We start from the raw sequence: 19,922 nt of genomic DNA, 5'->3' as shown, positions 1-19,922 counted from the left end.
CCGCACTTTTTTCCCCAACTTTAAGTCTTTAAAGTGGGGGTGCGGCTTATATTCGGGGTCTAGCGCCCGGGACATGCAGTCCCGGGCGCCGGGCAGGCAGCGGGGTTAGGATACAGATCCCCCGCAGCGGTGCAGGGGACCTGCATCCTACTGTCTGATACGCTCAGACAGCCTCCCCTGCCGGCACTTTCCACGGGGGGAGTACCGGCACGGGAGGTTGTCTAAGCGCAACGCATGGACGTTCACCGGCAGCGGCGATGCGCCGTTGCCGGTGAACATCCGCACGATGCATTTTAACCCCCCCGGCTTACCAGGGCAGACTCCCGGGTGTCTTGCAGGGCCGGCGGAAGACATCTACGCAATACGCGTATACAACTTCCGGTATCGGCACTTCCGCTGAGTGCCGGCACCGGGAGTTGTATACACGATGTGCATAGATGTCCCCCTCCGGCCCCGTAAGACACCCGGGAGTCTGCTCTGGTAAGTCGGGGGGGGGGGAGGACAGAGTGGCAGCATATCGCGGGGAGGACAGAGTGGCAGCGTATCTCGAGGGGGGGAGGACAGAGTGGCAGCATATCCCGGGGAGGGGGAGAGGACAGAGTGGCAGCATATCTCGGAGGGGTAGGACAGAGTGGCAGCATATCTTGGGGGGGGGGGACAGAGTGGCAGCATGTTTTTTGGTGCTTTTTTAAAGAAAAAAATGTTTTCTTTAAAAAAGCACCAAACTTTTAGGGGGCGGCCTATATACGGGGACGGCCTATATCCGAGCCAATACGGTAATTATTTATATTTATTGAACAGCATAAAACTTTTTAAAAATAGACCATTATACTTTAAATGTTTGAAACGGGTGAGCAGATCAGCCATCCAGCATTTCTTTTTGTCCCTCAGACGCGATTTCCTTGGAAAGCATTTTTCTGTAATTCAGCATGTCCTTTACGTCTTTGTACGCCAAAATTTCCTCGATCGATAGCCTCTTAACGCCGTCAACACTCGCCGACGGTTGGCCGTGCAAACCCCGAAGCATTTCCAGAGCTACCTCCACAGACTTTTGTAACGTGACGCACCCGGGGAAGATCCTGGCGTTCCACAGACTCAGGGACTTCTCGTCTCCGGAAAACAAACGATCGGAACTTCCAAGGCCCCAGACCTCCAAACATTCCAAGAAGCTCCTTCCAAATATCCGGAGAGATTTCAGGTCGGCCAAGGAAGCCACGTTCTTTTTCAAGTCATCTTCTGTACTAACGAGGATGGTTGCGTACATTGGTCGCCCGTCGATCATCAAACTTATCGAACTAAGGAAGGTTTTGTCAGGTATGTTGGATCTGCTGTTTATACACAAGTTACTTACGATGCAGTATTTGCCCACAGAAACATCAGGACCAAGCCTGGAATATTCAATCACGGAACACGGCGAGACGCGGGTCTTTGTATCTAGTACGCTTTGAATGACGCATACTCTCCCGTTTTCATCTCGATCTGGAAAGATGCTAAAAACGCTGGACTGAAACCCAAGTTCGGCCCCGAGGACGGGGTCATCAGTTAAGTGATAGATATATTCTTCCATGGTACCTACGTGGTAGAACTTTGACTTATTCAACGCTATCACCGTAAAAGGTGTTCCTCGCAGGAGAAAGTAGATCTTTTTTCGGACTTCGATTAATTTGGATTCTGCCTTTGAAACGTTAGCGGTGTTTTCTGTGTACTCCAAAGTAGCGTCGGGGCCGAGGGCCTGCAAAAAGTCCCCGTATGCGTCAATCTCACACCCAACGTCCCCCAATTCTTGGAAGAATCCAGTCAACAATCTAGCGGTCCCGTGGTCCATGTAAAACAAACTATCCGTATAAACCACTTCCGAGGCGAGATGAGGACCTGAACGATCTCCTCGGGTGTTTACGGCTCCCGATTGCCGCATCTTTTGAACGGAAGGCTTATGTAGGTAAGATGCGCAGGTTCTATATTCCAGGTCTTGGTACGTGTGACCCGGTGGGTCTAGGACAAACACTCCATGAGTGGTACCTATGCTTAGCGTCGATGGATGAGCTAAAGCAATAATCCCGTTTCGGTCAAATCTTACTTGGAAATCCCCGCCGCTGTACAGCTCAATGTCGTCCGCACAGGTAACCACCACCCCCGGGTTCATATTCCCCGGAAAATCGACATATAGAGCTAATTTGAGCTCCAGCATTTGGTAAATCGGGTTTCCAAGAGGCAAGGCTGTGAATATTTTCCCCAGTGCGCTTGCATTTGGTAATCGTTGACTATAACCACCTGCAAAAAAAAAAAGAATAAAAGGACAAAACAGTTTAACGACTTGTGTTAACCTTTGTCCTTAGACCTCTTCAATGGATGTTCTCAGGATCTTCTCGTATGACCACAAGTAAGGGGACTTTTCTATATTTTTTATCCATTTATGTATCTTTTGGCCAGAGCCTTGTTACCCAAATTCCTGGTACCCCTAGAAACAATTCTGGGTATTACTACCCCTTTAATTACCCTGCCAGCCTGATAGGGCGAGCAGGCAAAGCTCGGGGGACTCCATAGATGACCTGGCGGTTTTATTTACGGTATTTGTAACAATGCGTTTCTACAAACATTTCCTGCCTCCTTTTCAAAGATCCTGCCCTTTCCCATCATGCACCTGGACTCTACTTCCTGGTTGGCTGCTTTATATCTATACTTTGTTTTATAACAGGAAACAGGGGGGGGGGTTGCCTATAGCATACTGACCTCCCGATAGCAAAAGGTTAAAAACTGTCACAAAAACATCTGAAACTTTTACATCATTTACTTAACAAAATGGTCACGTGACGTACGGCTCTTTTGATTGGTGTCATATGTTTTCAGGTTGTAAGAATTCGGCTTCTGTCCTGATCTACGCATTCCCTGCCCGTATGGGTACAGCGGGATACGCCGGGGCAAGGCGAGTCTGGCTAGTCCTCATCGGCATTGAGAAAAGGGGTGAGAAATGGATGCAAACTCATACTGTTCCTAGAGGTTGAAGGATTGCCCCAGAGGTCTGCTGCTCAGCTGTAAAACCGATCCTCCAGGGCGTATCCGCAGAACTCCGGGGTGTGTACCATGTTGCATGAGTTTTTAAGCAGTTCCTGAATTTTGAAACTTCCCGCATGCGCCATGCGCCAGGTGGTGAGTGGGTGTGGTCTTGTGGAGGCCACGCCCACCACAGCCCATTTTCATGTATGGCCACCCACTCAGTACACCCTGTGCCTACTTACGGCATATACCCCACCTTTAAATCATTTTTGACTTTATATCTATGGGCATATAGAGACGTCTTGTTTTAACCTCCGTCTACCCAAAAAGTGCCCCAGCATTCCTTACATGGGGCAAGTGGAGAATTCATCCCAGGCCCCACCCTTAGGAGGTCCCCGCTCTCCTTCATACAGGTATGAGAAAAGTGATGATATATGATGTCATATCCCAGCACTCCTCTCGGATCTGCAGGGAGCGCGAGGGAGCGATCCCTGTCTGTCCCATCTTAAGAGCAAAGGAGCCAAACAGATTCTTTCAAATCCTGAGAACAGAGCCCTGTCCATGCGCTGAGCAGGGGGGGGATTAGTGAACACATGCAGCATGTTTAACAGGGAGCGTTCACAAACAAATACTGGCCTAACGGATTTGTCCAGATCATAGTTTGGAATCTTATATCAAGATATTAAGGAGCGCGCCATCAGAAATATAACCAAAGCCCCATCGCAGCCCACCCAGCCACCATATGGATCCTCTGGGCCACCATCGCCTGGAAGATCCCAGGTTTAACCATAATTATTTCCTCTCGAGCAGCATTGTTGCCATCGTTTGGAACGACGCAGGCCGAGTGTTCCCATTCAGCTTATGCTACAAAGTTTTGCCTTCTCATCATCATCATTTCTTCTATAAAACACAAACCTACCCGCATGGATCAAAAGAACCGTAAAAGTTTCCAATTCCCTCGGATACGTCTGCTGCAAGCAGTGAAGCGCATAAAGAGTGGATCCTCCGTTCCCTAAAGCGAAACGAATGAATGAAAACATGTTTCATAACCTTAGCTTACTACCATAGCCTCCACCAGAACATTCCTGCTGATTCGACAATTTGGTCGTCATGGCGATACGACCTTGAATTACTTTTTATACGTAGTCCCATTACTTTTTAAAGCTACATAAAGCAATAAATGTATAACTGCATAATCAGCGGGAAAAGTGTTCTTCCAGCAAATGTTCATTCATCCATTAGTGGTCATAAGGCTAGAAGAGGACGTGACCTCATACATACACACACACACACACACGCATGCAAACTCTTCCACCGAGACAATTTCAAAGGCCGGACTTCACAATATTTAAGGACCGCTTTCAGTTTAGGTGCAAAAAAGACATTTCTAGGAGTAGTTGGATATCTGACCTATTTTTGGTCCGGGTGGGTCAGAAAACACGTGGTAACGTACTCCAAGAGGAAGCTCCTTCTGCGCAAGCTTGTCTGCTATCTGCTGCTGATAAGCCAATTCCTGCTGTCTGTCGGCTGCTGTGATGACGACCACATCCCAGAATTCCCCAGGCTTCACTTCTTTACCTGATTATAAAAAAATAAAAATATTTTTTTTTTACCAAATTCTACATTTTATGGTTCCGTACATTAATAATGATGATATTTACACATCATGTCGTAAATAGAGACGGCGGATGTGTTTCCATCCTTCTCCTGGGATCCCTTTAAGGCAGCCTTGGGGTGAGGGAAAGGGTTTTTGCGTGCAGGGGACCCGGATCCTCCTCTCCGGCAGCCGGTGGACGTCTGCGGGATGCATGTAGACAACCTCCGCTGCCGGCACTTCCGCCGGCGTAACAGAACCTTCCAGTGCTCCACCATAGAAGCCGGCAGCGGAGGTTGTCTGTGAGCAGAGGTCCACTGGCTGGCCCTGCTAGACACCAGGGAGTCTGGGGGGGCAGAGTGGCATATCTATGCATGTGTGTATTCTTTCATTAAAAATATATATATTTTTTTAAATAGCAGCAAACTTTAAGGCTGCGGCCTATAATCGAGCCAATACGGTAGTTTCTTTTTACTGAAAACGACACGGTGGAACTTAATCCAACACGGTTCCATTTTTTTTGGTGGGAGGGGTGGTGGCGCCCTTTGAATCCCACCTGTCCTTGAAGACTTTAGAGGTATACGACATGGCCCTCCTTAAGGGGCACCAAGAACCCCCCCATAGGCTTTGGAGGTGGAGCGACGGGCGGCATGATCCTTCGAGGATGATTACGGGGATCCGGTTTCCATTGTGGCTCTTCCCCCCGTCTTTCATTTTTTGGCTCTAGCACCGAGCACTTCAAGACAAAGCGAATGGAGATGCATGAAAGAATGAATCGATCCGAGTTCTGGCACTTTTTGCTACAGATCTCGGCTTCTCTGCCGTAATATTATACTTTTTTCTCCAAAATCTCTACAAAGATGGGAAAAGAAGCAGAAATAATAGATTGTAAAGACGAATTGTGAAAGTGACTGTTCCCCTTTAAACTATTGTAAATGGGCATTGGGCTTGTCTGTCCCTTTAAATCAAACACTATTTCTGTAGTGAGCTTTGTGAACAGTCCACGTCCCCAGCTGCTCATTCATGCGCACACTTCCTGGTGTATCTACACGGAAGACAAATCACTACACGCTTCGAACACATTTTCGAGACATTTTGAATAGTGTTATTTCACCATCAATCGTGTATTTTAGGGGTCAGTAAAGCACCGCGTGATTGTACGGACCCCAGCGATCACCATAGAAACATCCATTCATTCATTCATTCATTCTGTTACCTGACTTCACTCTTTGGTACCTGAGTCGACGGGGGGGCGGGGGGTGTTTCTATTTTATTCCCCGGGATACACTTTTCACCGACGATGGAATCCGGCCCCTTATTCCAAGTAGCCGCCGTTTAATATCTGACGGCGCAGCCGGGTATTCGCATATATCATACGTTCAAAGGCCCTGGCCCCCAGTACATGGACTAATTCTGACACTTTTCACCTCAGATTTCATCTAACGTGGTTTAAAAACAATAAAACGCTGGGTAAAGCTGGCTCGCCTGAGCCAGGTCCTTTGTACAGCGCTACGGAACGTGATGGCGCTATATAAACCCATACATTATAATACATTTAGTTATGCTGAGAGGGGCAGTGAATCCTGTGAATCTCCCCACTTCCTGGACGGTTTGGCCCCCGAGCTCCGGGGTTACGGTTGCAGGCCGGTACCTCTCATAGAGTTGAATTTAGCCAGCCTGAGGCGGGTCTCTCTTTGCAGAGCGGCCTCCTCCACATCACACATCCCGGCTTCATGCGACTCCCGCCGGGCAGCCTCTAACCCGACGGGTATCAGCGGGACTTGGGCAGCCATGTACGGGAAGGACACCGGGTCATGTGGGGCGAACGCTGCGCAGCGACTGGCTGCGGTGTAAGAATGGGGAAAGGCCCCGGACAACCTCTTAAGGTGACAGTGACTTCAGACATTGCCTTTACTCGGTGCGCGCGTCTCTGTCATTTAGGTTCTGATTGGCCGACAGAATACCGGAAACATGAGCTAGAACTGAAGGCGAGCTGTCACTGGTGTAATGGAGGAGCCTATAGACTGACACCAACAAAATGTCGGCGATACAGTCAGGCTGGGGACAGATTGTGGGCACGCACGCACGTCTGTGTTTACAATACGTAGAACGTAGCGCTCTTGGTTCCGCCCTTTGCCGAAGTCGACGTGACGTCACTATTAAGCGCGCTCCGTTCGGTTCCTGCAGAATTGGCGGTTTCTGGGCCCCTTTTCCCGTTCCTCACGGGATATTGAAGTGAGACCGATAGGCGCTCACTGGGGTCGCTATGGGCTTCCTGAAACTCATCGAGATCGAGAACTTCAAGTCGTACAAGGGACGTCAGATCATTGGCCCCTTCCGCAGGTTTACGGCAATCATCGGGCCCAATGGATCCGGTAAGTCCTAACGGAAGATGCGCTATCCGGTTTTCTGTCCCGTTAATATCTAAACTCAAGTACCGGTAACCTATGAGGAATGCCTGATTGGGGCGCAACAAGTTTGGTGCAGAATGCATTATTTACCTACTTATCATACATTTCTCGCTTATGGACAGTCTGCATCGCATTAAGTGTTATTAGATCTGCTTTACTGTACAGAGGGGACTGTCACGTCATTATTATTATTATTATTATTTATCTTCGTGTTTCAAAACAAATTATTATTTCATACAGCGCCAGCAGGGTAGACAGGATGTAGCAATTAGTATACAACGCAGCAAGGTGATGTACAGAAACACCGGGAGAGGAGGGCTGCTGTCAAACGGGATTACAATAAATAAACGGATCCCCTCCCTTCCAAAAAAAGCTAAAATAAAAATAATCAGCTTCAAAGGTAATCGGTGAAAGTTGTGAAAAGCAGCGCATTCTATACGTCTGGTGTGGAGAGCGACAGGTTGTCGGTGAAAGAAGGCATTGTGTAACCGCAGCTTATTACATGCCACAGGTGTGCGGAGTGTCGTGCAGGTGGGTAGGGGGGGTGTAATATATATTAATATAATATATATATAGATAGATAGATAGATTTATTTATATAATGTGTGTGTAATGAGAGAGATGGAATAAATCTAGAACGCTGATGGGCACCCGGGTACTTGGGCCTCAGTCTAATAGACTGGGGATGGACTGTGCCGGGAGATCCATGCGCTCGTCAGATGTCCTCATGCGCAGCTTGGTGCTCACATCATCAGATACGCCTTATTCATGAAAGAAAGCTTCCCTCCGACTCCCCAAAGCAGCGGGGTATACGGGTCCAGCGGGGTATACGGGTCCAGCGGGGTATACGGGTCCAGCGGGGTATACGGGTACAGCGTTACGGCTGCCTGGCTCTGAGCCGTATACTTCTCTATAGCAGAGGTAGGAATAAACCTTGCAAACGGACGCCCTTAGGAGCGGGTTGAGGACTCTGTGTTGTGGAGTCTGCGCTGAGCTGGGGGAGAGGGTTTTTTTTTTTTTTAGTTTGGTTTAGGCATAAAAATACTGCATTAAACGGACCTTAATCTTTTCTATACTGTCATCGGCATCTTGAAAATGGAATAAATACAATTCATTTTGTTAGAACGCGGTCGGTAGTTTAATGAAGCAATAAGGCACCTACCGAAAACGAATAATAAAAAAGCTGAAAAGTTGGGTTGCCGGGGGCCGGTGCTGCCGTCCCACCTGAGCAGTCGCGTAGTGATAAACCTCCATCTATAAATCCGAGTGACAAATACACGTCTCTCTGTTGATGGCAGCTGTATATAGTCCGATCATCACGCTCCGATCCTAGGGAAATAGTTATTATTATTATTTATTGTTTTAACTAGCGCCATCATGTTCTGTAGCAATGGGTAGGCAGGACATAACAAGTAGTATATAACATCACAATTTGACTTATAGAACCAGGTGAGGGGGGCTCTGTTCAAGGGAGCTTACAATCTAGAGAGATAACGAAGGAGTAGAAGCAAATTGCTAGAATTATTGTAGAGTGCTTGTGATGGTTAAAATACAAAAAGTAAGTAGGGCTGGACGTATGTTTCGTATCTAGGAGCGAGCGACTAAGAGGCAGCTCATGCGCGGATAACACCAGAGGTTGTCCCCTCGAAACGTTTTGGGCAGGCATTAGATTTCAAACCGTCTCTTCCGCAGGAAAGTCGAATCTCATGGACGCCATCAGCTTTGTGCTGGGCGAGAAAACAAGTAACCTTAGAGTGAAGACTTTAAGAGATCTTATCCATGGAGCCCCGGTGGGGAAACCGGCCGCCAACCGCGCCTTTGTCAGCATGGTGTACTCCGAGGACAGCGGCGAGGAGAAGATCTTCTCCAGGGTTATTGTCGGTAAGTTCAGGAGGCTCAGCGGGTCAGGATTAGGTATGATTGGTAGAGGATATCCACTTTTTGTTTTGCTTTCTTATAAAATTTGTGTTTTTTTTTTGTTTTTTAGGTGGGTCATCTGAATATAAAATCAACAACAAGGTGGTTCAGCTGGCAGAATACAGCGAGCAGCTAGAGAAGCTGGGAATCCTCATTAAAGCGAGGAACTTTCTGGTGTTTCAGGTATGGCAACCCAAGGCCAAAACCTTATACGTAGTAAGGGTTCGGTGTTACATATAAGGTTAGAACGTAACTTTTCCTTGGCCTTTCCGTTACTTGTGGCTTCTGTTTCTTTCTGCTTTTGATCCGTACATCAAGTTCCAGTATTTATTGTCGGAATATGCTTTAGATTGTTCTGGCAATCCTTTTTTAGGGAGCTGTGGAGTCCATCGCCATGAAGAACCCCAAGGAGCGTACGGCTCTGTTCGAGGAGATCAGCCGATCAGGGGAGCTGGCACAGGAGTACGACAAACGCAAAAAGGAGATGGTGAAGGCGGAGGAGGACACGCAGTTCAACTATCACCGCAAGAAAAACATTGCAGCGGAGAGGAAGGAAGCTAAGCAGGAGAAGGAAGAGGTCAGTGTGACGTTTCGGATAACGAATGCCCGTGATGCCACGTTTACTATGAACTGGGAATCCAAAACGTGAAACGAGGGCAGCATGTAAGCGTGCCGGGTGTCTGTATTTATCTGTGGGGAGAAGGGAGAACACAGCAGCAAAAAGAACTTCAGATACCGCCAGACCGCTTGTATCGTAGCACTTTGTGAATATAACATTAAGCGACAGGTTCACGTTCTATCGCTACAAGGAAGATGAAAATGATGCCTTTCTTGTTTTTAATGAAGCTCTAGTGATGCAGTTGTTGAAAAATTAGTACAAATACATATCTGACCCATCCCTTGCGTTTAAACATCTTCCAAAAACCTCTAGGTATTGATTTGCTGGATTTATTTCAGCTGGCGATTGGGTAGATGGCATTTACCTTTTTTGAAAGTTGTGACTTGTTTTTGTCACGTATTTGCTAGGAATTTGTTGCAGTTTGTGTGTAAACCCCGGCAGGCCTGGGCAGCTAACGTCAATGTCTGTGTATTCAGGCGGAGCGGTACCAGCGTCTGAAGGATGAGGTGGCTCGGGCGCAAGTTCAGCTTCAGCTCTTCAAGCTCTACCACAACGAGTCTGAAATTGGGAAGCTGAGTAAGGAGCTGGGCTCCAAAAACAAAGAAATTGACAAGGACAAGAAGCACATGGACAAAGTGGAGGAGGAACTGAAGGAAAAGAAGAAGGAGCTGGGGAAGATTATGAGAGAGCAACAGGCTATAGAGAAGGAGATCAAGTTGGTTCACAGAGATTTATTCTTGAAATTCGATCCATGACATGCAGCTGACACCCCCCCCTGAATATATATGTTTAATTCTCTTTAGTTAGGACATGTACAGATCATTATACCTTATGACAGACTGTACTTAAACTCAAAAATGGATATTGCCATATTGGTCCCCTGGAATATAGTCCAAATGGTTGTCAGCTTCTTATTCTATGAAAGCTGGTCCATTAAAAGTTAATCTTAAGCGTCTTTGGACCCTGCTTTAAACTGAATGTCTTGCAGATGAAGTATGATTTGGTAATGGGTTATAATGTGTATATTGATTGATATGATTTGTCCCGAGGAATCATATTGTTCCTGTTTTCTGTCCCACACAGGGAGAAGGATGCCGAGTTAAATCAGAAACGTCCTCAGTACATCAAGGCCAAAGAGAACACCTCACACAAGATTAAAAAACTAGAGGCTGCCAAGAAATCCCTTCAGAATGCTCAAAAGCAGTACAAGAAGCGCAAAGGGGACATGGACGAACTGGAGAAGGAGATGTTGTCGGTGGAGAAGGCCCGACAGGAGTTTGAGGAGAGGATGGAGGAAGAGAGCCAAAGTCAGGGCCGTGATCTCACTCTGGAAGAGAACCAGGTAACGGTTTAGTGAACACGCAAACGTCATGCAGTTGTACCAACCTGAGCGGCGAGATCATGGTTTCATACATGATGACTTCTCTTCAAAGGTCAAAAAATACCACCGTCTCAAGGAAGAGGCCAGTAAGAGAGCTGCCACGCTGGCCCAGGAGCTGGAAAAATTCAACAGAGACCAGAAAGCCGACCAAGATCGCCTTGACCTGGAGGAGAGGAAAAAAGTGGAGACGGAGGTTTGTAATCATTTCTAGGAGCCTTTTTGAGGCGAGAGGATCTTTTATATGTCTTGGTTCTTAAAATCATCACCATGAAAGTACCAATGCTTCTAGTTTTGGTCATCTAAATGTAAATAAATATATATATATATTCTATTTTTAATTTGGAAGTATGGGTTTGGATTACCTTTAGTTGTGTGCATGTATGAGGAATATCACAATTTGACATTACTTTAGTAAATAACGTTTTTAAAAATCTTTTATCAAACAGGCGAAAATCAAACAGAAACTGCGTGAAATAGAGGAGAACCAGAAGAGAATTGAAAAGCTGGAAGAGTACATTGCTACCAGCAAGTATGTGCGCCATATCTTGTCTTGCATTGTTCATTATACCTTTTTTTGGATTGTCTGATGTTTAGGCTTTTTTGTTTTTCAGTCTCCGTTTATGAGGTGGTGTGTTAAACTTGTATGTTAACCCTTCCTAGGCAATCCCTGGAGGAGCAGAAGAACCTGGAGGAGACTCTGACTGAGGAGGTGGAGATGGCCAAGCGTCGAATTGATGAAATCAACAGCGAGCTGAATCAGGTGATGGAGCAGCTTGGAGATGCTAGGATTGACCGTCAAGAAAACAGTCGACAGCAGCGTAAGGCTGAAATCATGGAGAGCATCAAGAGGCTGTATCCTGGATCAGTGGTACGTTCTACGAATATATCCAGCTCTGAAAATGGTTAATGGGAGACCTTCTAAAGAAAAAAAAAAAATCAAATATAGTCCATTAGAGCTTTAAGAAAAAGCATCCTCCTCTCATCGCCACCACTATTAAATCACCGATTTAGAGACGTTGTAGAAGTCCAGAAAATCAGACAAGATTTGAATGTTTTGTGTATTGTTTTATGGTACTTCACATTTGCATATCTTTTCTTAGTACATATTGACTGTTGTATCCTAGTCTTCCATTATATGGCATTCTTGTATGCGTTGAATTCCTTACTTATAGAATACATTGATTGAGGTATCCTTGCCTTGTAGATTTGGCTAGAAACTTACCCAAGTTTCACAGACCAGAACATTTTGATCTATACTTGGTGCAGGCCTAACTTTAGCTTTATGGTGTGAATGTGTGCTGTTGGTATGCTGCCCGATCCCTGGTAAAACTACTCTGCTTACTGTTCCTCCAACAGTATGGCCGCTTGATTGACCTCTGTCAGCCAACCCAGAAGAAATACCAGATTGCCGTCACCAAGGTGCTTGGAAAGAACATGGATGCCATCATTGTGGACTCTGAGAAAACAGGAAGAGATTGTATCCAGTACATCAAGGAGCAGCGAGGAGAACCGGAAACCTTCCTTCCACTTGATTACCTGGAGGTCGGTATTTTCCCAGTTGGTGGGAATGCTCTACACTCCTTTAATACACAAACGTCACTGTTACTTAAGACACAGCATCGTTTTACGTGATGTAAACCAGTTTTAAGATTGCGCAACCCTGCTGTAAATTTTTTATTTTATTTATTAAAGGAAAAAATTTGCTTTGTCATCTAAGGGTTGCCCTGTGTTAATCATCTCTTTCTATCCCACATCTGGTATAGTGGTTACATTATCAGTGTGTTCGTGAATGGTAATGATTTGGTGAATCTCGGTAAATTTGTCGTTCTTTCCCCTACAGGTGAAACCTACAGACGAAAAACTGCGCGAGCTGAAAGGGGCAAAACTTGTCATTGATGTGATCCGCTACGAGCCTCCACATATTAAAAAAGCTCTGCAGTATGCATGTGGTAATGCGTTGGTATGCGATAATGTGGAAGATGCTCGCAGAATAGCCTTCGGTGGTCACCAGAGACACAAGGTGGGTTCTCCAAAATTGAGTACAGGACTGTCATTTTGTATACTGCTTCACCAAAGTGAACGAACCTCTAGACTGCTGCAGATTTTACCTCCGTAACCCTGTATCTGGGACTCCCTGAATAGTGAATGATCTAATGATAAAGTAAGTGAATCTATTCTACTGGCTTTTCGTTTCGCAGACGGTTGCTCTGGATGGCACCTTATTCCAGAAGTCCGGTGTGATATCCGGAGGTGCCAGTGATTTGAAAGCCAAGGCCAGGAGATGGGATGAGAAGGCTGTGGATAAACTCAAGGAAAAGAAAGAACGTTTAACGGAGGAGTTGAAGGTAAGAGCCAAGGTGTGGGGGGGATGTTCATGTATGATGTTAACAGGACTTCTGACATCGGACACTGGGTGATGGACAATGGTTTCTGATGTAATATATGGAAATTGTGTGTATAAAAATGCAAAAATTAGATCAATCAGTCATTTTGCAGGAACAAATGAAAGCCAAGCGTAAGGAGGCTGAGTTGAGGCAGGTCCAGTCCCAGGCTCACGGTCTTCAGATGAGACTTAAATACTCCCAGAGTGACCTGGAGCAGACCAAAACACGTCACTTGGCCATGAATCTACAGGTAGGCGTTGCAAGCCTGTGAAATAACATAGTGCCAAAAATGGAGACGTGATATGCTGTAAGGGATGATCTTGTTTTCCTCCTGCAGGAGAAGTCGAAGCTGGAGAGCGAGCTGGCCAATTTCAGCCCGCGGATCAATGACATCAAGCGAATAATCCAGAGCCGTGAGAGGGAAATGAAAGATCTCAAGGAAAAGATGAACCAGGTGAGTAGTGCAGGAGCATGACGTAGGTGACGTCTAAGGTGAATCTTGAAGCATAAGTAGTTGGATATATATTTCATGCCCATATTAAATGTGTTCATCTCACAGGTGGAGGACGAGGTGTTTGAGGAGTTTTGCCGGGAGATTGGTGTCAGGAACATCAGAGAGTTCGAGGAAGAGAAGGTGAAGCGGCAGAATGAGATCGCCAAAAAGAGGTACTTATTTCAGTCCTGTCAGTTTTATAGTTTAAAGACACAAGAGCACAACAGCCTGATTACCAAAATCTTAACCCTTATAATGGGTTCACTTGAATGAGTCTTTCTCTGCGTAGGCTGGAGTTTGAAAACCAAAAGACGCGTCTGGGGATCCAGCTAGACTACGAGAAGAACCAGCTCAAAGAGGACCAAGGAAAAGTCCAGACTTGGGAGCAATCTGTAAAAAAAGATGACAATGAAATAGAGAAGTTGAAAAAGGTAAGCGATGTCTGGGTGGGAAGCAATGCCGCATCTTATGTGACTTTAGTGTTCATTCTGGAGCGAGAATGTTTTTTTAGGTGATGGTTCTTTCTGTATTTATGTTCCATCCCGCTGAAGCTTACCTACTCCGTGCTTTCCCTCCACCGCTCTCTAGGAGGAGCAGAGACATATGAAGATTATTGATGAAACCATGGCCCAGCTGCAGGATCTGAAGAACCAGCACCTTGCCAAAAAATCCGAGGTGAATGACAAGAACCATCAGATGGAAGAGATCCGAAAGAAGCTGGGCGGTGCGAACAAGTCAGTACAATTTTACATGGGTGGAATAAGTGTCAAAGTGTTTTGAGGGTCGGGGGTTCTTTTCACAATAAATTCTATAGCCTGAAAGTTTTTGAAGATCGTTAATGACATTCTTTCATTTTGCATATTGTCACGCTGACCAAGCTAGGCGTATAACGTATAATCGGTCCGTTTGCTGGACGCATGCACAAGCACGGGGTATGAGAACTGCGAGGAAAGCTCAAACAAGGTTGTCTGCTTTGGTTTTAGGGAGATGACACATTTACAAAAAGAAGTCACGGCCATTGAGACTAAGCTGGAGCAGAAACGCAGCGACCGGCACAACTTACTGCAGGCCTGCAAAATGCAAGATATTAAGCTTCCTCTGTCTAAAGGCACAATGGAGGACATCAGCCAAGGAGAGGTACGACTTCAACGTCCCACTTAACCTGGGCCAGGCCCTGTTGCCGGTGTTAGGTGGTGTCGTAGGTAATGTTGTGAATGTTCTATGAAAACCACATGATAAATGTGCAAACCCCTTTGCAGGGTGGGTCCCAGGGAGATGAATCGGTGGGCAGCTCCCAGCGATCCTCAACGGTCTATGCACGAGAAGCTTTGATAGAAATTGACTACAGTGAGTTGTCTGAAGACTTCAAGGTGAGCTTGGAACGTAGGATTTTGTCCACAGATCGTTCGTTAGATGTGGCCTGGCATCGGTTTACCGTCTATTTTCATATTCCCCGTACACGTAGGATGCTGTGGCCGACGACGATATCAAGCAGGAGATGAGTGCGTTGCACCAGAAGCTGAACGAGCAGCAGAGCATTCTGCAGCGGATCTCTGCTCCCAACATGAAGGCCATGGAGAAACTGGAGAGTGTCAGGGACAAGTTCCAGGAGACCTCAGATGGTAAGCTTGGTGGAAGCTTTCAAAGCGGGGCTCTATTGGTATAAAGCGCCAACGCGTTGTGAAAAGCCCTATAGATAAATGTGATGGAAATATGTACTGGAGCTTTTGAGTAGATGTTGCAAATCCAATTTTTTTATTGCCATGTAACATGGTTTAAAGTACTGCGTGACGTTGCACATTCTACAAAGTCTACGGGGTGAGGATATATTCCTTCTAAGCGTGTTTACATGTTCTGTATTTGGGTAACTTGAAATCAGTGATTTCTGATCATGCTGATGATCATTTGTGATCTGATTTTGTAACGGGCGCTTTTTGTTGCAGAATTTGAGGCTGCTCGTAAACGTGCCAAGAAGGCCAAACAGGCTTTTGAGCAGACCAAAAAAGAGAGATTTGACCGGTTTAATGCCTGCTTTGAGTCTGTGGCGACCAACATTGATGAGATCTACAAAGCGCTCTCCAGAAACAGCAGTGCGCAGGTAACAAATCCATCGTTTTGTGTCCCTTTTAGCTTCTTTCCTGCCGCTTTTTCTGCCTATTGACTGTATCACACCTGCGCAGGCTTTTCTCGGACCAGAGAACCCAGAGGAACCATACCTGGATGGGATCAACTACAACTGTGTGGCCCCAGGGAAGCGATTCCGGCCCATGGACAACTTATCTGGAGGAGAGAAAACCGTGGCGGCCCTTGCCTTGCTCTTTGCTATCCATAGGTAGGCTTTTAAGAAATCAGCGCCTGTTCATACCAGGAAGCAGCATTTTGGAGGTCGTACGTTGGTGTGCTGCTCACGTTCTGCCGTGTCTTCCAGCCTTCGTCAGAGTCTATTCATAGGATTTACTATCTCAGGGGCCAGTAATTCTTTACGTTGTGCTTGTAAGTAATCCAACCTTTCTTTCTCTCCCCCGCAGCTACAAACCATCACCGTTCTTCGTGCTGGATGAAATTGACGCTGCTCTGGACAACACCAACATAGGAAAGGTAAGTACTCGGGTAATGGTTTTATACATGCTTCGGCTACACGGGAACTCCCTGTCCCTTACATTGAGTGCCGGTCCAGTCACCCCGAAAGAAATGATTGGATGATGCTTTCAGTTGGATGTGAAATATAACGTTTGATTATAAGACTAATCTATAGCTTATACTTATTTGATACATTATACAGAAGTGGCTTAACTTAAAGCGCAGTAAAGCCAGACCACAACATCACAAAATCCTTCATTTCTTTGCCGTGAAGGAGCCTTTGTGATGCGCTCTCAGAATATTTGCATCGTATACGAACGCTGCCGAGGCTTTGCTCCCACGATAGTGTGTTTGAAGTTTATTATATCGGAGGAAAATAAATGAAGTGTTCTGCTTGTAATGTGTGTGTTTTTTTTCCTGCAGGTGGCTAACTACATTAAAGAGCAGTCGATGACCAACTTCCAAGCCATTGTTATCTCCTTGAAAGAGGAGTTTTACACAAAGGCAGAAAGCTTGATTGGAGTCTACCCTGAGGTAAGAGAACTTGGACTGCGGGGTGTTAAAAGAACAGCGTACGCCCGGGTTTATTCACTTACCTGTATGTGGAAATGGCATCAAACCATAAACCTTGTGGGCTGCACTATGTGTTATTCGTGGCAAAGCCCTGGATAATGGCTAAATTCTTAAGGCTGATGAGTTGAAAAATGTAATTTCCCCTACAAACTCTAGGTTTTGTGAATGCACTCTTTGGGCCGCTGCATTTGGATGGTAAATGAGATGTTGATTTCTTAATAATAAAAAAAAAAGAATAACTGGGATGGTCTAGGCTGTAACACTTAAAAAGAAATGTATCGTAGAAATGTAGCTGTGTCCTATCCAGAAATACTTTCCATGCCTTTTTATTTAAAGGGAATTGCAAAGGATTGCTGAAATATTTAAAAGAAGTAACGTGGATTCTCAGAGGCTTCTGGGTTTAAGCTCTTGTCCCGTTAGGCCAGGCTTTAACTTGTCGTATTTTTGTCATTTCAGCAAGGGGACTGTGTGATCAGCAAAGTCCTGACGTTTGACCTTACCAAGTATCCCGATGCCAACCCTAACCCCGGTGATCAGTAACCTGCACACGGACCCTTTTATCTTCACTTTTGGATCATTTGTGTTTGACCTTTTTTGTTACGGTGATATAACTGCCCTACCTGCTGTCTGAAATGCATCTTCATGATGGGAATCGGTTTAATGTGACCTTGAGTCACGCGACCCTTTCCCATGGAAGCCATTCGCACGATCGGGGCATATAAACACAGATGCGCGTTACTGTCGCCTTTTTAAAACCTAAATCCTATCCGACTTGTTCAAACTTCTAATTTTGGAATTTTAATCCTAATTATGTTGTAATTATCAGAATGTTTTTTATCAAACGTGATATTATTGTGCTGGAGGCCATCCCTTCGCCTTCTATTTTTGTTTTTCTTTTATTAGGAGGTGGGTAATTTTAAAGCTTTTATCATGTATGTCGCTGTGGCAGCTTTTAATGGTTTTAGCATCTTCTGTTTATTGTAGCTGCTTAGATTTAAGTATTATTTTGCAATAAAGAACCTATAAATATCAGTTGGCCATCCTTGATATGCATTTGTTTTCTTAAACACACACACAGTATTAAGTGTTCTTACATACCACACCAACCAATGTTCTGTGTGATGAAACCACTCCATGAGCACTTTTTAAGCTTTTCAGTGAAATCACGTTATATACGTAACCCAGACACTTTTGTTAACGTTCTAAGAACCTTAAGGGGTTTGACTCCCTGTCTCTCTTGGTTTCTCTTCAGTAAAGCAAAAGAAGCATCGATAATCCTCTGTTGGAGGCATAATGGGTCCTTGGTCAAACTTCTTATGTTCCGTCTAAAACATAATCTTACTATTGCTTTCCTATGTATAGTTGATGTTGTGGGTCAATTCATCTTGTCGGCATGCGTGATTGCTGCCTGCTCATCATTAAAGTGTCAAGCAACAAGTTTCAAAGGGAATTTAAAGATTCTTGCAATACCTCATTATGACCACTAGAGGCCAGTAAATCCCACAGCTTTCCTGGTGAACTTGTTGAGCAGTTAATGCCCTTTTTATTGTTTTTTTTATTTTATTTTAATGTTTAGTGTAAGTGGCAATCTCGCCAAGGATAGTAAGAGTAAGGGGCCAAGCGGGCAGAGGGAAGTACATTTTTATTCATATCGGAAGCAAAAAAATGACATAAATAATAAAATCTAATATAAATCTAAAAAAGAAATGGGGATGTGGAATAAATGCTTAAGTCTTGACTTGTATGTCTTGAAATCCAATAGAAGTGTCAAAGCAGCTGCTAAATTTAGAAGATAAAAGAAACAGAAGCTGCCAAACAATGCGGGGTCAAATTTTTTAACGAAAAAAAAAATAAAAGTTTTTTAAAACATATACATTCTACCGAGAGATCAAATAGTGTTTTGAAATGCTTAAGGATATGCCCCAGCTTCCAAATAACTTCCTTTTCATGATCGTACAGGCCAGATGTCGCACCATTGCTATTTTTAAACACATTTCCAAATCTCCTTATTGATTATATGTTTGTAACGGGCAAAGTGCCAAATTCAGCACTGCAAAAAATCACAGGTTTTTTTTTGCTGTTGTTGTAAACCCGATGTGGGGGTATTGTGTGGCCGCAGCGGGCATTCATTGAGACCCATAAAAATGTTACCCAACGTACCCAACCCGTCTTACCCTGCCTTTCCACACGGTCTATTAATATTATTTTTTTTTTCTAAGCTTAATTGAATCGCCTTATCCTACGATGTCGTGGACGGGTCTATATCCAATTCCAGGTGCCGTCTGGTAAAAGCCCCGAAAATTCAATAAAAGTTCAGTTCCGAGACGTCTTGCCGGTGGATATCAGTCTCTTGAAACTCAAAACCCAAAGTTCTTTATCGTTGCCGAACCCTCCTGGGGAGGCTGATAAGACAGAACTGTAGCCAGCTTGCAATTCCTTCTCTCTCACCTTCATCTCGAAGCAGTGAAAGTCTCTCTTTGTTTTCCCTTCAGTCTAAAAGACATTTCTGGAAAAGATGACCTTTACTCCAAGCTCCTTTCTCTGCCAGAGATAGCTTCGGCGCATTCTTAAAGTCAACTGGAGCTCGGGCTATCTCAGGTTCTTCTGCAGAACCTTGCAGGTATTGGTCTCACCAGCCCTGATATTTATGGAAATAAGTAAATTGGAGAAAATTCTAATAAAACGTAGCAGGAGGTTGGGAAGCAGGGCTGGACCGGCACTGTCCGGCAGCCGACTGATGGAGAAGGTGTCAGCCGACGGCCTTTCAGGTACCAAGATATGTGTTGAGGACATGTGCTGGACCTCCCCACCATGTTTCCAAGCTTTTCCATTTAGATAGAACTTTGGAATCCCTGGTCTATTGACCGCCCTACAATTTATTTTAAATCTGCCTATAGATGAGGCTACGGAATATGATGGCGCTATATAAAACAATAAATAATAATTATTAAATGTAAGATGCACTTGGAAGGTACG

The 19,922-nt window shown here is 45.1% G+C and overlaps 2 protein-coding genes across 2 annotated transcripts; one reads left to right on the top strand and one right to left on the bottom strand.

Annotated features, from left to right (window-relative positions):
- Positions 1-799: 799 nt before the first annotated feature.
- Positions 800-6,507, bottom strand: FPGT (fucose-1-phosphate guanylyltransferase). The gene is made up of 4 exons (XM_053473090.1): positions 6,240-6,507; positions 4,405-4,572; positions 3,914-4,006; positions 800-2,271 (listed from the first exon to the last, which is right to left on the bottom strand). Exons 1-4 carry the CDS (start codon positions 6,379-6,381, stop codon positions 860-862), a joined length of 1,815 nt encoding a protein of 604 aa, XP_053329065.1. The 5' UTR covers positions 6,382-6,507; the 3' UTR covers positions 800-859.
- Positions 6,508-6,737: 230 nt separating this feature from the next.
- On the top strand, positions 6,738-17,978 carry SMC1A (structural maintenance of chromosomes 1A). The gene is made up of 25 exons (XM_053472516.1): positions 6,738-6,963; positions 8,692-8,880; positions 8,987-9,099; positions 9,290-9,493; positions 10,012-10,250; positions 10,619-10,877; positions 10,969-11,109; positions 11,363-11,445; positions 11,577-11,784; positions 12,273-12,458; positions 12,757-12,936; positions 13,115-13,261; positions 13,413-13,550; positions 13,638-13,754; positions 13,860-13,966; positions 14,083-14,224; positions 14,382-14,527; positions 14,777-14,930; positions 15,053-15,163; positions 15,259-15,415; positions 15,737-15,891; positions 15,974-16,125; positions 16,322-16,391; positions 16,797-16,907; positions 17,403-17,978. The coding sequence occupies exons 1-25, from the start codon at positions 6,855-6,857 to the stop codon at positions 17,484-17,486; spliced, it is 3,702 nt and encodes a 1,233-aa protein (XP_053328491.1). The 5' UTR covers positions 6,738-6,854; the 3' UTR covers positions 17,487-17,978.
- The last annotated feature ends 1,944 nt before the right edge of the window (positions 17,979-19,922 follow it).

This window comes from Spea bombifrons, chromosome 8 (genome assembly GCF_027358695.1).
Source record: "Spea bombifrons isolate aSpeBom1 chromosome 8, aSpeBom1.2.pri, whole genome shotgun sequence".
NCBI classification, from domain to species: Eukaryota; Metazoa; Chordata; class Amphibia; order Anura; family Pelobatidae; genus Spea; species Spea bombifrons.
Note: the sequence above shows the minus strand (reverse complement) of the source record. Positions and strands in the feature narration are given on the sequence as shown.